The following is a 25,558-nucleotide window of genomic DNA, read 5'->3' as shown; positions in this document are numbered from 1 at the left end:
TATAACGTTTTCCAATCATTAGAAGAGATTGATGGAAGTTTTGACACATACTTATATTTCTCTAGTAAAATAACCTCACAAAAAGTATTTTTTTTTTTATATGCTACTTAAAAGTTACTCGTCTTATTTCTTCATTCTTCTTACAGAGCCATATAACAGAATCTAGCAATTATCACACAAAGGAATATCCGATAAACACCAACAGTTTTGGCTGCCGTAACATCATGTATTCGTCGGTATACACCTAATTTGCGCTAATAACAGTATAAGTACTAAATTTGCAATAGCTACTTACCATTATTTTCATATTGCTTAGAACATGGCTTTAGTACTTCTGTGTGAGGACTTTTGACATAAAATAATAATGTTGCACCTAACACGGGAATGTCCATTCAGCCACAATAGCCTGGCCACCCTATTCCCATGTGGGACTCGCACGATAGTAATCTATGCAAATCCGAGTTTAGATGCAAATGGGACCACTATAGCATCACACGTTGCAAACTCGTATTTTTGTTTGTTTTGCTAACGGACGCCATTTTATTTTTAACTTTGTTTGATTTAATTTGTACCTGTAAGTTTGCATAGTAATGAAGAAAACTTTTTGAAGTATTTTTCTGTAAGAGTACATACTTCGCAATTTTACTGTTTAACGTAACAAAACTAAAGATTTGAATTATTTGTCTGTTAGAGTATTTTTTATTGAATTAACTTTACAAGATATTAGGATAAGTTGTGCGAAGAAATGGCTTGAAGTAGTGATTACTGTTTTTCATTTAATTATCTATACTCACTGACAGATTATTTACTTACACTAAATAAAGAAAGAAATAAACATTTATTTGCTTAGAATACAGGTGGTACCAGTTTTTACAAACGCGAAAAGTTGTAGCTATATTCTGCCCAATTTGGCATGCATATAATTTACCAACTGCCACTGAATACTAACAGCGTATTACCTTTATTTACCGACAGATGACAGTTACTTTTCCAATGTAAAAATAACATATCATGTTACCAAAAATACCATATCGTTCATACTGACTCATTTAAATTTCATAAGACCACACGATCATTACAAAAATAAAATGTTACAATTTTTAATTGAGTGCCATACATGTTTAAATAAAGCTCGCCGTTGACGCTAAAGTAATTAACGAATATGATTGATTGGCAATTCTACCGATTTTAATTTAAAATCGAAAATACATTTTCGCTTTTTAATATGTATTCATTTCTGTGGTTCGCCTTTTGTGGACTGTACTTTCGTGTTTGTTTTGTACGATCTAGTTCTTTTATGAAATTATCTTATTTATTTCAGTATATATAAACTTATAATAATATCACGAGGAATTATTTTTCTATTTGTACCTACCTACATTAAATGATCCAAAACCCTAGAACGGTTTGAAAAATTCTGCTCTTTTTGGGCAGCTGCACTTTCCCCGAAAAACATAGAGTATATCTTGTCCAGGTACGGGAAATGGTTCCCACGGGGCGCGGACGAGACCACAGAAAACAACAATTAATGTTTATTAAAATGATACTCATCACTGGTAACATACCATTTTAATGCTTTGTGACAACTGGAACTTGGGTACCTTATTCTATAACAATAATAAGAAACTCTCAAAAACATAAAGATATGTATTTTTTACTCCGATGACTATGTTCCCTGGAAACCATGACCAGGGAGGCATTCCATCAAATTGTTCCCGTATGTAAAATATATTACGATCCCAAGCTACACATACTTTAATTGCTATACATACTTTACCCAAAAAAGCATAAATTTCCTCTTCTATTGAGAAAAACAGACGCATAACTCGATCAATCAATGGTAAGCTACGCGGAGCATGGCAGATTCAAATAAAGTCCTTCAATAAAGGACATAACAATGCAGAGTATGTGATTCATCATTTTTATTGTGGGTCCTTGATAGTTGTAACGAAAAACAAGTAAAAGTCTGAAAATCAAGAGCCTGTCCTTAAATAGAGGTTCTTTTTACCCTGTAAAATAAGGAATAGGCAACGCGTGCGCCCCAATATATTGGAATGAGGGTAAGCAAATGATGACTTGAATAAAGCAACTTGAAGAGTCCTTTGAATACCTATTGATAAAAAAAATATATGAACCATCACATTTTTTTCGATTTTGAAAACAGATTCTTTTTGTTGAAAAATTGTGTTATCTGTCGTAAATATTGCAAATAAAATACTAACGGTTATTTTTTCTTACAATTCACATAAGTTCTTTGACGTAATATGTAAAACCGTATTAACCCAGCTTATTCCGATCCAGTACAAAACACGGGACCTTCATTAAGAATTTACTACCTTTCACGTTCAATTTTATCGAGGATATTTATTCTCAGAGCACATTTTGTTTTTAGCAATATCCAAATAAAGCGAAATTTTAAATTAGGATTAAGTGTTTTGTATTGTATATTCATTGATTGGTTTTGATATTAATTGATAAAGGTGAAAATTTTAATTCGGATCCGTGTGTTGCAAATATCAGCCTATAAAAGGGAAGTCATTATTTCCGTGATGAAATGAATTTCTTATTTAATAATGTAAAGACGATGTCTGTCAGCCAGTACTTAAAACAACCAGAGTTCATTACTCCAATACCCAAAGTAACATAGAAACACAGAACAATTTAAGAAACTTTATCGTTTGTTTCTATACCTACTAATTTTAGTTTACATTGTTTGATATTTGTGAATTACTCATGACCGGTCATATCAGGCTTCATCCGATACCCATATCATAGTCACTCCGAAGGAAAACTGACAAGACCTTTAAAACCAGCTTATAAATCAGACAAGAACTAGGTAGGCATAACAGTAAGGTACTCCGAAGAGCGTCTGACAAGACCTTTAAAACCAGTCTGAAAATAAGACAACTAGTACTTCAAAATCACATAAGCCTGAAACAGAACATAAAACATAACACAAATACTAATATCGATCAATATTTAAGTCGCAATGACCTACATAGGGGGAGATGAGGCGAAAACAAGCCGACGGTGGCCAAATGCAATGACTCCTGCCTGGTCGTCACGCGATCCGTCGCGTCGCAAGCTTACCGCCAGTTATTTGTTGCCTTAAGTAAACTTTAGACATGACAAACACAAAAAAAAAAACGAAAAAAAAAACTGAAAAAATCTAAAAAAAATATTTTTTCATGAATAAAATAACAACAACCTGTACATGTCTTAAGATACAGGTTGATGTTTTTTCTGCAATTAATTTGTTACGGAAGTTTTGTTAATGCTACAGGCTGATCAATGCATGTACAGGAAAAACGTGGTCCGAAATAAATATTGGGAAAGTAAATATATACTAATTGCCCCTTAGCGAAGTAAATAATGTAAGCGACGAATGTTTTCACGTTTGTTCTCTTTAAGGAGGAAGTGCTCTTTTCTCGTCAAAGTTAAACATCACAACCATTAAAAGAAGAACCAGATAAATAGATACACAAATAATAGGTATATTTTTTCCTTTTAGCAATTTTTCTTTGCTTTATCCGCGACTATTTTTTGCAATAGTATAAAAAACCTATCAATCTTTGCATTGAATTTCAACCAAATTCGTTTAGACGTTTTAGAGTTCTAACAATCCATATTTGTTTATATATGAGGTGAAGTTAGATAGCAGATTTGCATGTATATTTTGATTAGTTTATTGGACCATCCTTTGGGTGAGCTTCTAACCCGAAACGGCTCCCTCGAGGTTCCAGAGATTGAAACCAAAAACAAACACAATCGTGGCCTAAATTAAATTGACAATTTATGCAAACAGAAAAAATACATGCTTTGTAAAACTGGGACACTGTTCTGAAATTGCCTAAATAAAATTGTGGAAAATCTTTTCTTTTATTATCTGTAAAATCACAAGAGTTTAGCAATAAATACAACTTTGAGTCGATTTGCAAACTAATTTCATCAAAAGCATTTTACGAAAACGCCAATAGCAAAACTGAAAGCAAATATACCAAAGGCCAATTCTAAAACAAACACAGTTCACAATACCAGTTCCTTCGTCGCTATAACGACGGACAACCCCACTGTTTACGACCCGAAGTCTGCACGAGAAACAGTAACGCACCACCTTCGAACACGAACACCCGATACTGGCACAATACAACCAGTTATAAAATCAAACGAAACTTATCAAAACTAAATAAAAACGTGAAAAAATAATCGTCATTTTATACAATTTCAAATTTCGAAATGGACCGCCATTTTAATTTTAACGACTCCGAACAGCCGTTCCTTTTTTTAAAATAAAATGGAATTCAAATTCAAATCTGTGCTGCCAGTTACTGTAAAATAAAGTGTGTACTATTTTTCAAATAAAAATGATTCGTTTATTAGTGTTGTTGCTGCAAATGACTCTAGTTTTATCGGCGAGGGAGCCTAAGCAAATTACTTTAGCAAATCAAGGGACGATATCGGGAATGTATATTACGAGATTCCGGACGAAAAGAATAGCGGCGTACGTTGGAATACCTTACGCGCAGCCCCCAATTGAGTTCAGAAGGTTTTTGCCCCCTGAATATACATCTTTGCCTCAGTGGGAAGGTGTGAGAAATGCTACCATATTTGCCCCGGACTGTATGCAAAGTGACCCTAAGAAGGAAGATGTGCAGTACCCTTTGAAGAAACATGATGATTTGTTCATGAAGCTTCTGGAATCTCAGATGGAGGATAAGAGGAAGAAGGAATACTCTGAGGATTGTCTGTTTTTGAACGTGTATGTGCCTGACGGTAAGTACTTATTCTCCTAAACCTGTTCAACTATGTATCAGTGGCAATAGAATTTGAATACAATATTTCCTTTCCGGAGTACAGTTTTCTTATCGTGTATGAATTACATTTATGTCGTGAAATTGGAGCCAAAATTTTAGAATGTATGCCACTTATTTGCCAAGGTATTTCGAATGTTTCTATTATAGTATTTGTTTTAGTTGTAACTTTTAAGAAATTTGACTACTTGAAATATTATTTAGCTCACGTTCCTCTCGTGTCTTAAAGGCTTTTTGTTCGAGCGTTTAAAAGTACAATCATGTCATATTTCATTCTATTTTAAGTGTTGCCATCAATGAAAACGTCCTGACGACAAATTTCCGTCTTCAATCGCGTCTTCAGACAAGGGGATAAGCTGTGACAAATTATATTTCATCGATCATTTCGACGTTTGCGTTCCCACGATACGGACGTCTCTAGATTTTCTTAGAAGGAAATGTTCTCCCGCTTTCCTCATTTGAAATATTCTTAACGTCGAAAAGAGTAAGATGTTTCATTTATTTTGTTACGATGTATTTGGAGCACTATTTAAATGTCGCTGTGGCTTCTTGAACGGTTTTGCAATGTGATAGAGGGATTCGTTTAGTCATTGATACATTCGAGCACTCAAAATTGTGTTCTCTTTTTAGTACAAGTATCTAAACTTAAGAACGTGATTTGCTCTTATGTTAAGGCTTGTAAACACAGGCACTCGGTTACATTCAGGTAGACTGAAAGCCAAGCACAACATAGTTGGGAAAAGGCTAGTCGAATAAAGACGACCAAGACCAATACTAATTTCTAGTCTCTAAAGGAAAAGATTCGAAGCAGTTAATTAACATCGACTAACATTTATTACACTTTAAAAATGTAAAAAAATAGGTTTTTCTTGCCTTTAACTGCATTTACATTATTTATTTCAATTAGAAGTACTATATAACTACTATTCCAACCCCATCGATAGTACAAGAGCTAAGAATAGCTCCTAGTCTATAATTATCGTGCCCTACAATCAAATAGCTATTCTTGACGTTGCAACTTCTATAGAATTAGATCGATTTGAACACGCTGATTCAACAGAAATTTGAATAGAAATGTTTACTTTTTGAAGACGTATTTTAAAGTATGATTTTGTAGTAACGTCATTTTGATTTCATTATATACGGACTGGTCCATAAGTGTCCTTAAATCGCAAAACCTAGATAACTCTTCATCTTAGGGCACGTGAAAACCTTATACCTAAAATAACCCTGCCTATATAACAAGATGTTCCATTTGAAGTTAAAAATCAAGCATTGCAATCCAACGCGCAACGTGGCAATGCTGTCAGACTCTTGGGTACGTTCCCGGTTGGCAGCATTTATTGAATTTTATATATTACGTTTGTACATAGTAGGTAGGTATGAATACATGAATGAATGTATAAATGAATGAAAATACACAAAAATGTGTGTTACGCGATATGTTGAGAGTTTTGGAGCAAAAAAATAGCCATAAATATCAAGCTTATCTCAAAAACGTTTTTGGATAAGGCCATAGATGCCTTTTAAAATTCTGAACATTTCACATTACACTCACGTGCAACAAAAATGGGCGAAAGCGAATAGCAATAATGTCGCTTGTAAATATATGACCTGCTTACATTTAAATTCGGTATTTACGAAAAAAAGGGCATAAAAGTCCTTCATTAACCCAGTTTGGGGGATCCGAAGTTCCCCCAACGATCTGATAAGGGGGCTTTCGAAGGCACGTGTGCTAGACGCGTTTCTGCCCTACAATTGGTCGGAATACCATTTGTTCTAGACTTTTCCGGCTGTAAATCAAAGTTGTAAGTAAATTGTTGTTTGAAAATATCATTTAAAAATAATGGGTATTATATTTCGAATATAATACATAAGTGATGATGTGGTTAAATGCAACATAAGAATACTATATGACAAATAACATAAGACTAATTATAAAAACTTTATTAATAAGACATAATTTTGACCGTAACCAACTCCCTAATTTATAAAAAAAGAAATACTCATAAGTTTCCATGATCCAAAAGTCTAAATTAAAACATTACAAAGTAATATGTTTTACGCTCTATCCAATTACGAATTGTATTCAGAGTATCAAATATAATTACTATTTATTTTATTAAAATTGTTTAACCTTTTACTGTTCCAATATAATCCAATTGCCTTTCATTAAATTTTCTACATTAATTTAAATCTACTGAAAGTATTTGATTTCACTTTAAAATTAAACAGATTGAAAACATATTTAAAAGTTTTAGCATATGGTAATTGAACCCTATTTAACAAAACAAAAACAATCGAAAAACATCACAAATTTAAAATAGAACAAAAGCATTTTTTTTGTTTCAAATTAATATGTATTTTCCAGCCTGTATATTTGACAAAAAAAATATATTGGTTTTTCAATCTACGATATAACACAACTGGCATTATATTGTCACTTTAAATAGAAATAAACTGTGATTTTCGCAAGTTGTAAATTCAGCTTATGTTTACTTTTTTACCTTAAACTGCCCATTGTTACTTGGTAAAAAACAATTAATACAGTTAATACGACTCCTTGCAGTAACGAATAGCAGAATTTCCTTCGCACGTGACGTGCATCCTTACTCTTGCGGCCCGAATGTCCGGCGCTTTGCAAATGTACTGTCATATAACTTGTGTTTAGTTTGTGTTGTGTACCTACTGTTATGATAGAGAATCTTAGTAATACATACTAGGAAGACTTGGAGTATTAATACCTCTAAATAATACTATAATAGTTGACATTCTTTAATATTATTGTGCCAAGAAGTGAGCCAGCAAAAACCTGATAGTTGATTGGACTGACTGATGACTAGTGGTTTTCTGAAAAAGCTGCTTGAAGCACGTCTTCATGTCCTTGTTTGTATACTAATTCCTTTCGCCTATTCCCAATTTTGTTTGCTAATAAAGAAGACAGTCAGACTTTTCACCTTGAAGGTACTTCAATGAGTAAAGATTTAATTAGGTAGGATATTGTTTACTATTCTGCAATGCCTATAAATTCTTCTCATCTGGTCAAAAGCTTTAGCTATTAATGAGCCTTACGTCCTTGGTTTCATTTCCGTTCTGAGACCTTTTAAAGATTCTCCGTACCTACCTTAAAATAAATACGGTCCATGCTATGCGCCTCCCGTCTCAACTAACTAATTAAATTGTCTGGGAAACTTACAATGCAGTTGTAATTAATTTAATTAATTAGGGAAGAAAATAAGAGGAACGTGGTAAATAAATTGAAGACACGTTGGCTCGCAAAATATAGATGCAACTTTTTTAGCGTTTATATGCGTGCATACATAATTATTTTAAAGTCAAACGAAATATAACCTTAAGGGTGTTTTAAGAGTTTTTACAGCACCTGAAACCACTGAATTGAACTGGAATCGCTCTTTTATTTACTAACGATTTCACGGTTTAACCTTGACTAACTATGATAACCTTGAAAAGGACATAAGATTCCACGTAAGACTAATTTATATTCTTCCAACGTGAAACAGCTTAGGATGCGTAAGAAAATTCATCAAAACTGAAGTTCGTGATTTCAATATAAATTAGAGATTATTTTCTTTCGTTTTGTTTGACATTTTCTAAACATTTTATGTGATCCGTAAGTTACCTAGTTGTAAAAAATACAATGAACATACCCACAATTCAAGATTATAGGGAAAAAGAGTATCAAAAAGTTCTCATTTTAAAACCTTCAACCAGTCCTTTCAACATAACGTAAAAAATATAGCACCGATCAAATATATAGCACCTCGTATTTCTTTAGACTTTTGAAAAATAACAGCTTTTTACTACCACATTTCCCTGGGTTTTATCCAAGTGCAGGCAGTAGTTTCTTGGGCTCACGGGAAGCCAGTAATAACATGGGTATAACACTATTTATAAATACCTAAGCCCCTTATGAAAATACACGATCTAGACACACGGCAGTGTGTCCGCCAAGTTCGAGCAAAAAAGGCGACACACCGGCCGTGGGTTATATTACACGAACCATTTCGGGCCAAATTCGACCCCCCTGTAACTCAAAATCTATTTTATTTATGCATATCAAATTTCTAGTATCTGTTGAGACCCCCTCACTTATCTAAAATACAAAATTTCATTAATATACCTATTGTAGGTCTTGAGATATTGACGTCAGAAAATCGCTATTTTTACTATACACTGATTCACTTATTCACTTATTCACTTATTCACTGATTCACTTATTCACTGACTCACTCATCAAAAACCTAGACCACTTCCAATGGTCGTATTGACTTGAAATTTGGCATGGAGGTAGGTCTTTATGTCAAGGTAAAGGGAAAAATCTGAAAATGGCCAAGTGTGAGTCGGTTTCAAAATAATGAAGGTGTTTTATACCCGGTGTAAATTTATACCCCTAAGGAACTAAAACGAACTAAATTTATCTATATTTATATAATATATCTTCGAATGGTACAAAGGTTTGTATTTAGTCAAAGTAAAGTAAAAATCTGAAAACGGCCAAGTGTGAATCACTTTCGAAAATAACGAATGTGTAACTTTGATCCACGAACATAATATATGATAACATGTCATGTCAGTCAGTTGGTAAATCTAGTCATAGTTAATCTAGTTCATTTCTTTGTAAGAAACATAGTGCATATTAAAAATCTAAAAGATAGTATAAATGAGACATTTCTTTAACTAACTTCATCATAAGAAAAAATAAAATAAACAACCTTACAAAATAAATGAAATCCCACCCAAAACAAAAATGTGAAAGACTGCCAAGTTCGATAATATGGGAATGCTTCGCCTATAAAGAAGTGAGATCTGAATAAGTACCAAGTTCCATACACATACCTCAGTTAAAAATAGTTACTTTTTAATGATGATTACTTGGCAAGTTTTAATAGAAAATTAAATACTTGATTCATTGCGTTTAGTAGGTTTATAACAAGGTGTATGAAAACTTGCCAAGTAACATCATTAAAAAGTAACTATTTTTAACTGAGGTATGTGTATGGAACTTGGTACTTATTCAGATCTCACTTCTTTTATAGGCGAAGCATTCCCATATTATCGAACTTGGCAGTCTTTCACATTTTTGTTTTGGGTGGGATTTAATATATACGAGGATTATTAAAATATTTACGTAAGAAACATTTTGACTGTCACATCGTGATTGAAATCTTCGCCAAGGAAAGTCTTAATATATTCTACGACATAATTAAACACGCATATTTCATGTATGTATTAGGAACGTTCCAGAAATATAATTTCAAGAACGTAATAATATTCATTTTCGGTCTGAAACTCATTAGATATTTTGAGGTAAAAATATTCAAATTCATTAAATCTATCGTTGTGAAAATCGTATGAAAATTGCTACCGCTTCACAAACTAATTGTGTTCATGGGATATCCACTTTTCTTAATTAAAATAATGTTTAAACTATAGTACTTTTGCATGTGTAAGTATAAGATGATTAAAATAAGACAGCTTAATTCATATGTCTGTTACACTATAGTTTAATGATATTTTAATGTTCTGTCAGTTCTCTGAATACAAGTAAACCCAAAATACTCTGTAAATATTCCTCTACATCTCTTATAATGTCGGATAAGCCCTCCATAATGAGGGTCTAAAATTAGGTATTCTAGGATCGTATAATTAAACTTACGATATTGCTTTAAAAAGGTCTAAATAATGGGCTGTTTTCAGACATCGTTAACATTCATAAGAAAATAAGAAATATCCCATTTCGAACAAATATAATTTCTTTATTTTTTTTGTAAAAATAAATAGCTAAAAAGGAATATTTTTAATAGTCTTCCTTTTCATATACTTCAACAACATAAACTAATTAGAATCGCTTAATAAAAATCATACCAAACATTCCAGCGACCGCCGGCCATTGTTTCAGTCATTAAATAAAATTACGTCCATTTAAAATCGATCATATTCCAGCCAGTTGCCAGTTACAAAGAATTTTACAGCAAAATGCCAACATGCTTCAAACGTTTCTTGAAATAACCAGCATATCTTGATACTTGGCCCTTTAATGTGCTTTCACACAAGCAAATTATAACACACTTTTACGTTGATTTGACGCGCGGCATAAAAATCGGTTGCACGTTTACGCGTATGCCTGGGCGTGATCGCGCAATGGTAGTTGTCATTTGTTTTTACCTGTGTGGTTGTCACCTGTATACGCGCTACAAAAGCGCGGAAAATTCGGTAATCTGCAGGTTTCCTAAGCACTCCTTCTGCTACTTCATACTAGTGAGACTTCATAAGAGTGCCATCATTTGTTTGTACCATTGCTTGTACAGTCTTTTACAAATTGCCGCATTATCTATCAAAAATGTAAGCGCAAAATCCGTTAGTGTAAAAGTACTGCTAGACAATGTGGGACGAAATAAGTGGTTGAAATGTTCGAATACTTTAGGCCGCTTGTAAAGTATTCAGGTAGGTTTTGTAAGGGTTAAAAAGATCTAAAGGACATACATTTATGTGACCAGTATTTTGCGTAAGGTTAGATTGTTATATTGTGTCTAGGTATGAAAATAAATTTTTCAAACGTAGTTTTATTTTGGGGATGCAAATTCGGTTCAAAATTGTTTATGTCTTAAAAAAATACAATGTTACCCATTTAAAATGTTCGACAGTTACTTACAATTCGAACTGAATTTTGAGTAAACTATACTTGAGTGTCAATTGAAGTAGAAGCTTGAAATCCTGGACAAAAGGTCAAGCACAACTTACATTTGACATTTTCAATGAGACGATAAAAATTAGAAACGATTAGGTAATCGCCTCCCTAGCTCTTTCCTCATTCATCATTCATAATAGATTTCTTTTGTAAATGAAAACTGTTTCAATGATGAAATAAGTAGGTATGAATAACATCATAAAAAAAAATCGGAAATCAAAGTTAAGTTAATCAAGTTAAAACTAATGTAAATAAATTAAACCTACTCGAGAAATATGATAAAAGTTTACGTATACAACACTGAAATCGAGCGTCAAATGTTTAAACATGACTTATCCAGGATCCAGTCTATTGAACAGTCATTGAAATAGGTACATAAGCTTTCGTACCTACTGTATACAAAGCTTTACAAAGTTTTAGTATGCATCTCAAGTGTCAATATAAAATGGACGTGCCAACATGCAATGAAAAGCAAACAATTATTGTTTAAACCTGATTATTTGAGCTCAACTATGTAACTTACGTGAATTCAAGGCTTTATTTTTAAACGGAAAATGTAAGGCCTGGCAAAGGTATTATTTACTTTATAATTTATTCCACGCTGATACGGCAATAGAAAGAAAAATATACATTTTTAATGAATCATAGTTGTGCTTATTACAACGAATGTGCTTCTACAGGAATATTTATCATAAAGCAAAAGAAATGAAGCCAAGAATGAAAAGGTTTTTTTCTCATAGACACACAAATCTTCACTGAGGATTGGGAAAATTGAAGTTTTTTTTCAATCGAATTCCCTAAAAGGAGGAAGTTCCCAATTCAGATTGTAATGGTAAAAGTAGAATAGAAGGATACCGATGTTTTAAAATATATCAATGAAATTCATATAAATTAAAATATAATATTTTAAATATATGTAGAAGTACAAGTTTTGAACCCCATACATTTTTAATTATTACATTACATCAGGGCTACAAATGCACATTATGTCTTAACATAAACCTACTATCTGATGCCTGCCTCTTACCTACTTATTCGGTGTCCGCTGCTATTATCCTTTTATAGCCTTAAACTAACTTTAGCAATCTGGTCCACACTTTTCTCATCATTATCTATCTTCGTGATCAGCAAGAATCGATCACTCGACAAGCTGACCGGAGCGGTGATTGACGCCTTGTCGACAAAGAAAGTGTCGACACCAATGACAAATGACTCGAGGGTGAGATTCTGAATACAAAATGAAAATATGAATGAGAAAGGGAAATAAATTGGAGTTGACGACCAAATGGGACTGTGGAATGACAGAAAAATAATAATAATAGATGATTTATTTTAAAAGTATTTTATTTTGAATTTATTTAAATTGAAATAAAACCAAATTGATAATTAAATTCATTGGTATTGATAAAACTACTCTGTTCTGAGTACACATTACTCAAAATGGGTACTCAGAACAAAATGTGATGTTTGATCTTTATTTTAGATTTCTATAAAAGTGACATTTGGAACCGAGCTGCCAACCGCACCTGCAAAACCAGATTTAAATTGTATGTATGGTGCATGTAATATGCAGTTGCATTCAGCTGTCGACCGATTTTACGAGTATGTAGTCGCAGCACGGTTCCAAATAGCACCTTAAGGAAAATGGAAAAACCCTCAACTTTATATATTTTTCCTATGTTATTTCCTTTGAAGAAAAATCTTTAGATAAAAATATTTTTTCCTCCAAATATTTTCACATAAGAACGTCAATACTTTTAGGGACCATTATGAAATGTATGGACTTTTGACACTATTGACAGCGTTTTTTGTACAAATTGGGAAAGAACTCTAATAAATAAATGTATGTGTAGGATTTTCTTTGAATGGTATTTTTTATTACATGAAGGATGTCTCTTTCCGCTATTGCGTACTTATTAGTCTATTAGTTGAATATTATGAAAACTGAAATACAGTTGAAGGCCAAAGAGAGCTGCTCTTTTGAATATTCAATGAAAATAACACTGTATTTTATAGAACTTTTTAATAATAATTTAAACTATGTAACAATAGCTGGACAAAACGGCAAAAGTGAAAAAGGACGGCTTCATACGTTTGGTATGAAAAACAGTACAAAAAAAGACCTGGTATCACAGTTGAAATAAAAATTATTTTTTCAGAGTGTATCACTATTTCAATATTTTTTTCAATAACAGATGCTCGGAAAAATGGAAAAACGTGCCTTTATTTAGTTGTAAAAATTTAAACAAAGTATTTGAAAAAAATGAGTTTTATTTTCAAAGGTAAAAAAGATTTACATAGATAAATATTTTTTTGCTAAAATCAACGAATTGACTATTTATATTTTCTATACTTTATTGAAGAAAATCTATCTTTCAATACTGCAACTGTGAAAAAATAACATAATAGGTAAATACAGTTTACATTGCCAATCTTTCAACGCAAATGAAATATTGACACGAACCCGATCATGAGAAAAGACACGTGTCTAAGTTAGTATGCTACCTTAGAACTACCGATCGATAGAATTTATTAATAGACATTGTAAACGAATGCATTCTGTAGCTTATGGTGTTACAATAGAACATGCCTGACAAGTGTGGGAAACGCATGTGGTTTGAAATCATTAGGAGTTTATTTACAAGTATAGCTAAGTGACAGCGAATTGTTTAAAACTAGCACATACTTTTTACTTAACAGTTTGCCATATTTTCTTTACTTTTGTGCTAACTAAAAACTAAGTAAATAAAAACGGTGATAGCTCAGGGTTTGGTTTAAAAGCAATAGACACAACATACATTACAGCTTAAGCCCGTTTCTTAATATAAAAAAAGCAATTCAGTTTTTTTTTTTTTTAATATAGGTACTCACAATTTTAGTAACATTTACCATTTTTTTTAAGTAGATTTTGTTATTAAAAGACAATCTTTTTGTATTTTTTTGTACTTGAGTACAACATAAAACAATATTCAGTTCGCTAAACAAGGAAAGCAACGAAATGAGAAAACTATCATTCATATTAAATACAAAATGTTTTATTTCCTTTTCACCCGACTTTGATTGATTGCATTATTATCTCAATTTGTACACAAAAATGTTTTTTTCCCTTCTACGACGTCTTTCGGCAAACTATGTTTCTCGATACGTACAATTTTCCTTTACCAAAAGAAATATAAAAATAATAAAGATAAACATATGTATCATTTTACGACACTATTTATCTACAGCCTGTATACAAAAATGTTACCTTCCATTGAGCTCATTTTCGGCTCATGTCATTTTGCAACGATCAGTATTCATATATAGGTACGGATAGAGCGTCAATGTCTTAAAATACATACATTTCTACTAAATTATCTATGTACTGCAAAGATACTTGTAAGAAAAACTACATAAAACGCTTCATTTAAATAACTTTTAGTGAAAAGCGCGTTAATTTCTTTTAAAAGTATCATTAAGTGTTCTGCATCTATTTGTACAAAATTACTTTTACAAAACCTTTTTTTTCTATTTTTATTTCTTCTGAAAGCACTTCAGTATATACTACTTAGAAAGCCTGTAAACTGTAAAGTAGATAAGAATCCATTACCGAAAAAAAATATTGCTAAGAAAATTAGCTTTTAGCTATACAAATATAATGAAGGGGAAACATTTTTTTGTTTGTATGTTTGTTTGTACCCCTGAGGCTCCGAAACTAATGAACCGGTTTGAAAGATTCTTTCACTGTTGAAAAGCTACACTCTTACCGAGTAACATAGGCTACATTTTGTCCCAGTACGTGCGTAGCGTATATTTTATACCAAAAGACGCGAGTGAAACCGCGGGAAAACGAGTACAAAATAAAAACAAAGTTGCCCAATCATCGCTTTGTAGTAATTAATCATTATTTTCTTCTTTAATTTAAATGGCGTGCGTGGGAAGTAGAACAGCTGACCAATTTTATTATTTTGATTGACTTTTAGCCCTCAATTAATAGACGTTTTCGACAAAACAATTATTGAGTAATAATTAAAATTGTTTCGGGAATTGCCAAAATGGTTGATTAAAATATCGTTTATTTGTAATGAGTTTATTGAAACAACCTTATTGAAAATTATTAATAATTAGTTACCGGAAAAATACTTCAATTGATTTTATATTTTTTGGGAATCGAACTTACCACTCATGAGCATGACAACTAGTCCAACCAAGACAAACGGTAGGTTTCTATAATGTATCCATTCATTGCTTTGGGATCAGAGATCTAATTCTGACATGTCCTCCATACAAATGATGTTAATATTCAATCCGCAGTTATACTAAATATAAATAGATTTTACAGGTTAATACACAAAAATTTAAAAATATCAACATTACACTGGCGTGCAAAAAAATTACACGAACGGAATGCAAAATTGTCGTGTCATGTTAAAAAAATGCATAAGCTGTGAACTCTTTGTCACCTGTCTTAAGCAAACATAGGCTTTCTGAATTATTATTGCATGCTTTAGAAAACACCTGAACATAAGCCGATAAGAAATACAGTCAATCACTGAGAAAAATACATTGCAATATGCCTAAAACAACATTTACCTAAGTATTTATTGCTCTAGGTGCAAAATCTGTATGAAATATAATTCTTGTAGAGTGCAAAGATGTTAATTGAATTATTGTTGTGGGTTTTGATTTGTAGATTAGACAAATGTTAGCTGTTTCTGAGTCAAGTTTTTCTTTGCAAATCTCAAGAAAATTTAAATAAACAAAACACAATCTGATACTTATTTTTATTGTTATTGTTCAGATACACTCAGCGGCACGGAATCTGGCCCAAGCACATTTGGGCCTTATAACCATTATTACAATGAAAAATCTGAACTTTTATTTTAAAATTGTTAAATTTACTCATTTTCCAAAAGAAAATTACTAACAAACAACAGAATTGTGAGGATTTTCAATAAGTTTCATTGAGTTAGAAAACAGAGTCCTTTACCGCAATAACCACTATAAACTTTTTAGTCCAACATTTTTAACAAAACAGAAAGTTATCGAATTTTAATAATGAGTGTTTCTTCCTCTTGATCTGATGACTGCCTGCATACGATCTGGCATGCTCTGGATGATGTTTTTTATCTCCACCTGAGAGATCTTCTCTCAGGCAGCTACCAGCGCGGTTTTGAGTTCACTAAGAGTACGTGGTGGATTACGACTTGCTTGGACCTGTCTTTTAAGCATGTTCCAGACATGTTCTACAGGATTCATAGCTGGGTTTCTTCCAGGCCAGTCCAATTTTCGAATACCGACCTCGAACAAGTAATCGGTTACGCAAAGAGCTGCGTGAGGTCGAGCATTATCCTGCATTATACGAAATTCTTCACTTCCTATGAATCCCTGACAGGGTAAAACATGATTTTGAAGGATCTCTTCAATATACCGCACTGTTGTCAAACGACTTTCGACAACCAATAATTCAGTACGGGCTTCTGAACTTATGCCTCGCCAAACCAAGATGGACCCACCATGAAAACCGACTGTTTGCTTGGTAGTGGTGGGAAGAAACCATTCTCCGCGCTTTCTCCATTCACATTCACGGCCGTCTGGAACTCTTAAGACGACTCCGCATTCATCGGTCCATAAAATTTTACTCCATTGGTCATGCGTCTAATTGGCATGTTCTCTTGCAAACCTAAGTCTGGCTATGCGATAGTGCGGGGGAAGTTCCGGGCCTCGAGTTGGTCTTCGAGCACGCAGATCCCGTTCCTCCATCCTTCTTCTTATTGTGCGCTTACGGACGTTGACTTCTCTTGCTGTTTGCAACCTCTAACGCAGTGAGAAACCGATTTTTCATTATTGCACGTACGATAAATCGGTCGTCGTGCGCCGACGAACACCTTACACCCCCACTTTCTGGTCTTCTTGTGTAAAGGCCAGTCTGGTCAAACATTTTCTATGCATATCTTTAACTTCTACGCAGTGCACTTAAAGTTTCAACCATCTTCCGCTGCTTCCGCCCTTGACGTCTTAGTAACACTACTTGAGCAACTTGAGCTGCAGTAAGGGTAATTTTCAGATCAAATTGTGAAAAAAAGAGAAACAAAAAACGATCACAAACATTTTTTTTTTTGGAACGTGCTTAGTACTTCGGCAATTTCTATCTGAATTTAAACTTAACTTTCTGCTTTGTGTTCCAACAACGGAATCTGTTTCTAGTGTTACAAAAGTTAAACAGACACACATTTTTCTGTATTTTAATTAACAATTACGAAAGGACTGACAATATTTCATATGAAATTAGAATTTACAACAGCTATCTGGGCTGATATCTACTTGTGTTTGTTTGGGCCAAATTCCGTGCCGCTGAGTGTATTTTTCAACATGTTGGTTCAAACATAAACATTTAAGACCTATTTTATGTACACGTGTTTTTGCAAATAAATTATATTTGTCCATTCTACGCATAGGTTAATAAAATTTAGGTGCTTAGGACCCGATTAGGTCTTCAACGATGTCACAACTCACCCTATTTCTCTGCACTCTATTGTACTCCATATACAGCACAAAATTTTCTTCAAACAAGGATTTATGTAACAGACTTCATGGATATAAAATTTACATCACAACGTCTCACGATTCTCATTAACATGATAATCTGAGACAATGGAAGCAAGTAGCCTTTTAATTAGGCTTTGTTTATGTACTGTGTTTATTAATTAGAACGCATGAGTTCAAGGAGAATAATTTTTAGGAAACAAGTTTTGTTAGCAATAATTTATTTGAGATCTGAGCTGGTTTTTTTGCAACTTTGTGTTTTAAGTGAACCCACCCTGAGGTCAGCGCATAAAAACTAACGTAAATTCTTTACTTCTACAATTGACATGTTTCACATAGCAAAAATATTTCCAACTAGCTTTTGCCCGCGGCTTCGCTCCCGTCAACTGTCTTCTCTACTTTACCCTATTTTTTTTTTTCATAACAGACTTCTCCTGATAATAACAAACACAACAAAAAAAGAATTAGCCAAATTGGTCCAGGAGTTGTTGAGTTATGCGCTTACCAACACATTTTGCGATTCATTTTTATATTATAGATAACTGTTCATTAACACATGCATATTAGCTTTTTGTCATTAACCGGACCTAAATACAGACTTCAGCCTGTTACTGAGAAATTCCTGATTGCAAACTCTAATAACATGTCCTAGGTACTGTAACAGCCTTGAATAAACATTAATGGCTACCCTTACTTTGCAATCACAACTAATTAAAGCAATTAAACTCAAAAATAATCACACTTGAAGTACCAATTTTGCTTCCAATGCTTTCGTTTAAACAATTTACATGTCAATTTACAAATTCTTAGGAAAAATATAAATAAACGAGTTAATAAGCAAACAGCTTTATAAAAGAACATGCAGCATATATTCCAAGTATTTTTATTTAAAAAAAATATGTCCATAAAAATCGCGAGTGTGCATGCAATACTCTACTAACATAGACCACATTAAGCCTAAGTATGCGTCATTAAAAATAAATTCCCCTTTGAATCACAACTTTCTTTAGAATGGGCACACTGCAAACTTTTAGTTGGCCAACAGTTTGGCGGCTCATACATCTGTATGGAAATAAATGATGAGTAGTACGCACATAACAAATATAATTTATTTCTTTCTTATAAGTTTATCTTCTATTGACCGCAACATATAAGTAGTAATTTTTTTTTATTTAAAAAAAGAGCGTTTTTTGCTTTGTATAATTTAGCTGTTGCTTTCTAATATTAGTTTTGTATTTTATTGTTTATTTTATGAATGTTGGTTAACCTGTAATTAGCAACTGGGTAAGTCGTAGTCATTACAAAAATTGTACTCTAGGCTTTATCTACATTGACGCTGTTAGTAAACCCTTAATAAATGAATAAATAAACAACAATCAGGTATTTGTTAGGTATCAGACCGTCTAAAACAACTTTCGGGGCGACTGTTTAGTCTGCAGTGTGCTCTTACTCATACGTAACACACGCATACATTTTCCTTCCATTTTCCGATATAAAACATAATTTAAATTGAAAAAGTACTACAAGAAGTATAGTTTTTATAGACTCATAACCGTGTCATAGTTTTATCGGCGTGGCAATTAAAACTTAACGGTGACTTTGTAAGTAATAAATAAAGTTTATGCTCGAGGTGACCTATTATTCAATGTGTCATTTGTGGGCCACGATGACCAATGAATCATTACAATGCAACGGCTTGCACCAATGTTGGTTTGTTTGTGCCAATATTTGTGGTTTTTGTTGCACCATGTTTGATTCATGTTGAAAATCTATCATCGTCATCATCCTGCCCTTATATCAATTTTATATGGCGTCTGTATGTTTTCTTCTTTTAAAACATTCTTTCTTTTCTTCTTTATTTTCTATCAGACGTAATCTCTGAAGTATATCTACCTAGCTATGTCGCGTTTACACAATCCATAGGTCGTACCTTTGGACGTCTCGTCCCACTATGCTTAATTTAAGCTTAACTACGTTGTATTGTGGAGACATGCATATTCTAAGTAAATATTATTGGGCATATTTTTTAGACCAAAATATTTAAATAGCTTGTATTTGCATGTGGACGAAGTCACAAGTGTTAATATAGAGACATTACCAGATGGTATTCTTCACCTATGAAAATAATTTATTTATTCACGACTTGAATAGCATGCAAATATAGAAAAGTGAGGGGTCATATTAAATCATTAAACTTTATCACAAGATTAGAATAAAATCGATTAGAAATTATAATCGATGACCTCTGTTTTTTTATGATTGCATGCAATACCGCAATAGGTGCTTATTAGAAAGGACTTATAAGGTGATGATGGTAAAACCAAAGCCCTATACTCAGGTGCAGGTATTAAAACGACATTAACTTTTAAGTGGCTGACCAAACACCCTCAAATTAGTATGTAGGGTAGTCATAGAGTTGTAAGTAGGTGAGCAACCATTAATGCAAGTTTGCCGTGCCAATCGGCCGCCGTCAACCAGGGCGACCTAACCTTAATTTTATTGGTGACCCGAATAACACTACACTAAAAATTCTTTGAACATTTCTTGTTAGGGTTCCGTACCCAATGGGTATAACGGGGCCCTATTGTTTTCGCTCCTCTGTCCATCCATCCGTCTGTCACCAGGCTGTATCTCATGAACCGTGATAGTTAGAGAGCTGAAATGTTCACAGATGTTGTATTTTTGTTGCCGCTATCACAACAAATACTGAAAACTAGAATTGAATAAATATTTTGGGGGGCTCCCATACGAAAAACGTGATTTTTTGTCCGTTTTATGAATAATGGTATGGAACCCTTCGTGCGCGAGTCCGACTCGCACTTGGGCGGTTTTGTATTTGTTTCTGAATCAGCAATTTATTGTTCTTTGGATGGATAGAGGAAATTATGTTTTGGAGTACTTTTGTTTTACTTAGTTGTTCAAAGTTTCTTGATTCTTCGAACTGACTGTGTCAAGCTTGAATGAATGATCGTAATTATTGGCTTTTCCAAGAATGTCTGTAATAAATGTCTTTTGGTTTAAGTTAAATCCCACCCAAAACAAAAATGTGAAAGACTGCCAAGTTCGATAATATGGGAATGCTTCGCCTATAAAAGAAGTGAGATCTGAATAAGTACCAAGTTCCATACACATACCTCAGTTAAAAATAGTTACTTTTTAATGATGTTACTTGGCAAGTTTTCATACACCTTGTTATAAACCTACTAAACGCAATGAATCAAGTATTTAATTTTCTATTAAAACTTGCCAAGTAATCATCATTAAAAAGTAACTATTTTTAACTGAGGTATGTGTATGGAACTTGGTACTTATTCAGATCTCACTTCTTTTATAGGCGAAGCATTCCCATATTATCGAACTTGGCAGTCTTTCACATTTTGTTTTGGGTGGGATTTCATTTATTTTGTAAGGTTGTTTATTTTATTTTTTCTTATGATGAAGTTAGTTAAAGAAATGTCTCATTTATACTATCTTTTAGATTTTTTAATATGCACTATGTTTCTTACAAAGAAATGAACTAGATTAACTATGACTAGATTTACCAACTGACTGACATGACATGTTATCATATATTATGTTCGTGGATCAAAGTTACACATTCGTTATTTTCGAAAGTGATTCACACTTGGCCGTTTTCAGATTTTTACTTTACTTTGACTAAATACAAACCTTTGTACCATTCGAAGATATATTATATAAATATAGATAAATTTAGTTCGTTTTAGTTATTTAGGGGTATAAATTTACACCGGGTATAAAACACCTTCATTATTTTGAAACCGACTCACACTTGGCCATTTTCAGATTTTTCCCTTTACCTTGACATAAAGACCTACCTCCATGCCAAATTTCAAGTCAATACGACCATTGGAAGTGGTCTAGGTTTTTGATGAGTGAGTCAGTGAATAAGTGAAACAGTGAATCAGTGAATAAGTGTATAGTAAAAATAGCGATTTTCTGACGTCAATATCTCAAGACCTACAATAGGTATATTAATGAAATTTTGTATTTTAGATAAGTGAGGGGGTCTCAACAGATACTAGAAATTTGATAAGCGTAAATAAAATAGATTTTGAGTTACAGGGGGGTCGAATTTGGCCCGAAATGGTTCGTGTAATATAACCCACGGCCGGTGTGTCGCCTTTTTTGCTCGAACTTGGCGGACACACTGCCGTGTGTCTAGATAGTGTTGAAATATTTTATAAAGCTACCTTTATATTTTTTCTCAGTAGTAAAAATATCAATAAATTATATTAATTCGAATCTAACTATTCAGTTGACTGCCTTTATATTATATCAATGGTTAACTATAAAGATTATATTAATACCTACGAGATTTATCGTTCGAAGTAATTGAAATCAATCTGGATCAACAAAGAATGATCTAACTACGCTAATGCCAATATAAGACATATAACTAATTCATTGTATTATTTTTGATTACATACATATCTTAAACTGAAAATATTGACATAAATTATTCCTTCCTCAGATTTCAAAGTGGAAGGCTACCCAGTCATCGTTTGGTTCCACGGCGGGGACTTCGTTCGAGGCAGTCCCAACAGCGTCAATCCCTTCCAAATGGTGCTAAAACAAAGGGTAATACTTGTTACTTGTTTAACTTATCTACTAATTTATCACAACTTTACTTAGAACGACCCAGTTTAAGAAGTTTCCGGGTTGTGCCGAATTGGCTCAAAGATTGATGCGAAGAGATTTCATACAGTTTGAATGTATACATCAGGCGATTAGGTACGGGTGGAGTTTATTAAAGTCTATGTTTACAATAAGTTTTCATTCTATAGTAAGGCTTTAATCAATGTAGCAAAGTAAGCAAAGAAGACCAAATATTTCTTAATAACTTCCCAGTCCCATAAGTCATATGTAATACACACCTATTCTTTAACTTTTATGCCTGCTTCGCGAATAGTGAAGTGATTATAACTATTCATTTTCTATTTACAGATTATATTCGTGTCCGTGGCATACCGCCTCAACATATTCGGATTCTTCTCAACACTTGACAACGAGGCTTCTGGCAACTTTGGACTTCTCGACCAAGTGGCCTCTCTGACATGGGTGAAGAACAATATAGAAAGCTTCGGAGGAGACCCCGAAAATGTTTGCATCATGGGTCATGACGCTGGAGCTGTTAGCGTCACCCTCCATTTAATATCCTCCTACTCTGCCGGACTCTTTCAAAAGGCCATTGCAATGAGTGGCAATGCATTATCATCAGACTCTGTCAATATAGCAAGAAAAGAAAAAGTGACAGTCGACAAAGTCGCAGTAGCCTTCAGTTGTTTCCGAAATCCAACTTACCAATTACTTGATTGTTTAAGAAGAGTACCCGATCAAGCACTTCTAGATATCGCAGGGCCACTGGCTGAATGGAAACCTATTGTAGATGGCGGTTTCAGTAACATTACTAGTCCTTTCCTACCAGAAATGCCCGCAGTCTCTTTCAAGGAGGAAGTATTTTCACCAGTACCACTCTTAGCAGGCTACACGAATATGGAAGATGGCTTATTATTAGAAAAAGATGAAAATGGAGATTCTGGTATCAGTCAAAGAGAATTCGATTCTATGAGAGAAGAGATTATCCTTTCTGATATCACTATTGACAACAGTTCGTGTTTCACCAATCAGCATCACATACAAGATGCAGTTGCGTTCTTTTATAAACCCATACCCCATACTACAAATGAAACGGTTTTAAGAAAGCTTTTTGTGGACTTTTACACGGATAAAACTCACGGCGCCACGACGTATCAGCTAGCAAGACATATTTGCCCGCACGCGCCCGTTTTTCTTTACCGATTCGATCTCAAACCCTTCTCGGACATAGCTAATGAAGGTCTGCCAGATTGGATCGGCGTTCCGCACAATTTCGATTTGATTTACACTTTTGGGATGCCCTATTTAGCACTACCTGAGGATCTTAGTAAATGGGACTATAGAGACAAAAGCATCTCGGAAATCATAATGCGAATGTGGTCCAATTTTGCTTGGTACTCAAACCCTACTAATTCAGGGGTAATTATAGATTGGCAATCTTATGAATTAGAACGGCCAGGTTATTTGATCATTGACAGAGCAAATTTTACAATGAGCACCCCGGCAACGGTTAATTACAAAGCTTTTGAGTTTTGGACGGACTTTTACCCAAAAGTTGTTGAAATTGGGACAAAGTGTTGCAAGGAAATATCGGATGATTCAGGCGCGAGTTCCATTTTCTCATACAGAAATGTACACAGTATATTATTGTTTTATTCTAGTTTATTTCTACTGTCATAACGAAGGAAGGAATGTTAAATCACGATTATTTTTGTATAGTCTATTGAAAGATGTATTTTAAGTAAAGTAGTATTAAAATCTGTACCAAATGAAATATTTACCTTCCAGAGTAACTTGTGCAAATAAATATCTTTGAAATGTTGGCGTTTTCTTTGTCCTCGAAGGTCAATGTGGTAGGTTCAATGTCTGATATTGTGATAGTAGTGGACAGAAATGTTGAAAGGTCATACTAAGCATTAGAGGTAGAATTTGTCACAACATGATGGCAACGTTTTGTGGTCTACGAACATAAACACGCGAGATTTCAAGCAACTGATTTTGTTGAAGTACGCCGACATTATAATACATTTTATACGTCATCGCTTTATCGGACTGGTCATACAGAATTCTAGGTAACTGCAGTAAAAACCAATAAGTTTTTGAAACGTTGAAGGAAAACTGCACTTTGGAATAATGTCGTAGTGGCTTAGTAAGGCTAGGTTTTTATAGAATGAAAGTCCAATAGTAACTACTTTATTATGCCAACTGAAAAACCAGAAGAAATATAACTTTTTACCTAACATTTTGGAATGCATTCCATATTTGAAACTTGCTTACGAAAGACCAAATGAACCACATGCATCTATCACTTTTGTTCATGGCATTGTTCCAATACAAAAGCGAAGCTAACTAAAATTTTATTGGAAAAATAAATTGTACAAGCACATAACCTATTTCTAAACAATCGTTTTCGTGCTTGGAAACCATTAGTCAGTAAACTTACGAACGCTAGTAACGTTCAAACGTCAACCGCTGCGATAAACTGTGGATTAGCATTTGGTTAATATTTCTGCACTCCATAAGTCTTTAATATTGTCGTTTTAAATTATAAATAATTCAATATATAGTATAATATGTATTTATAATCATTTATTTATTCCAAAAGTACGTCGAAATCGTTCGTGCAGTGCTTTCACACCAGCGGATTTTCCGCTCGATTTTTTTACGCGCAAGAGAATGCGGACGACAAAACGCCTGTCGCGAGAGCATTCGTTTTCTATCACTGATTTGCTGCGAACGTTGTCGCGTTTATAAACAATCGCTAGTGTGAAACCGCTGTCATAAAAGCAATTTAAATTGAATTTTCTTTGAACATGGTCAGTTCTCTGTATATTAATTTAAAATACATAAAAATATTGATTGTGTAGTGTCAAAAGAAAAAGGCGTGAATGTTGGT

At 33.5% G+C, this 25,558-nt stretch overlaps 1 protein-coding gene across 1 annotated transcript; it reads left to right on the top strand.

Moving 5' to 3' along the window:
- The first annotated feature begins 4,107 nt into the window (after positions 1-4,107).
- Positions 4,108-24,456, top strand: LOC110379202 (carboxylesterase 5A). The gene is made up of 3 exons (XM_049850547.2): positions 4,108-4,773; positions 22,538-22,644; positions 23,011-24,456. Exons 1-3 carry the CDS (start codon positions 4,365-4,367, stop codon positions 24,340-24,342), a joined length of 1,848 nt encoding a protein of 615 aa, XP_049706504.1. The 5' UTR covers positions 4,108-4,364; the 3' UTR covers positions 24,343-24,456.
- Positions 24,457-25,558: the final 1,102 nt, after the last annotated feature.

Source organism: Helicoverpa armigera, chromosome 18 (genome assembly GCF_030705265.1).
Source record: "Helicoverpa armigera isolate CAAS_96S chromosome 18, ASM3070526v1, whole genome shotgun sequence".
Classification (NCBI taxonomy): domain Eukaryota; kingdom Metazoa; phylum Arthropoda; class Insecta; order Lepidoptera; family Noctuidae; genus Helicoverpa; species Helicoverpa armigera.
The sequence above is the reverse complement of the archived record's forward strand: the minus strand, read 5'-3'. Positions and strand labels throughout refer to the sequence as shown.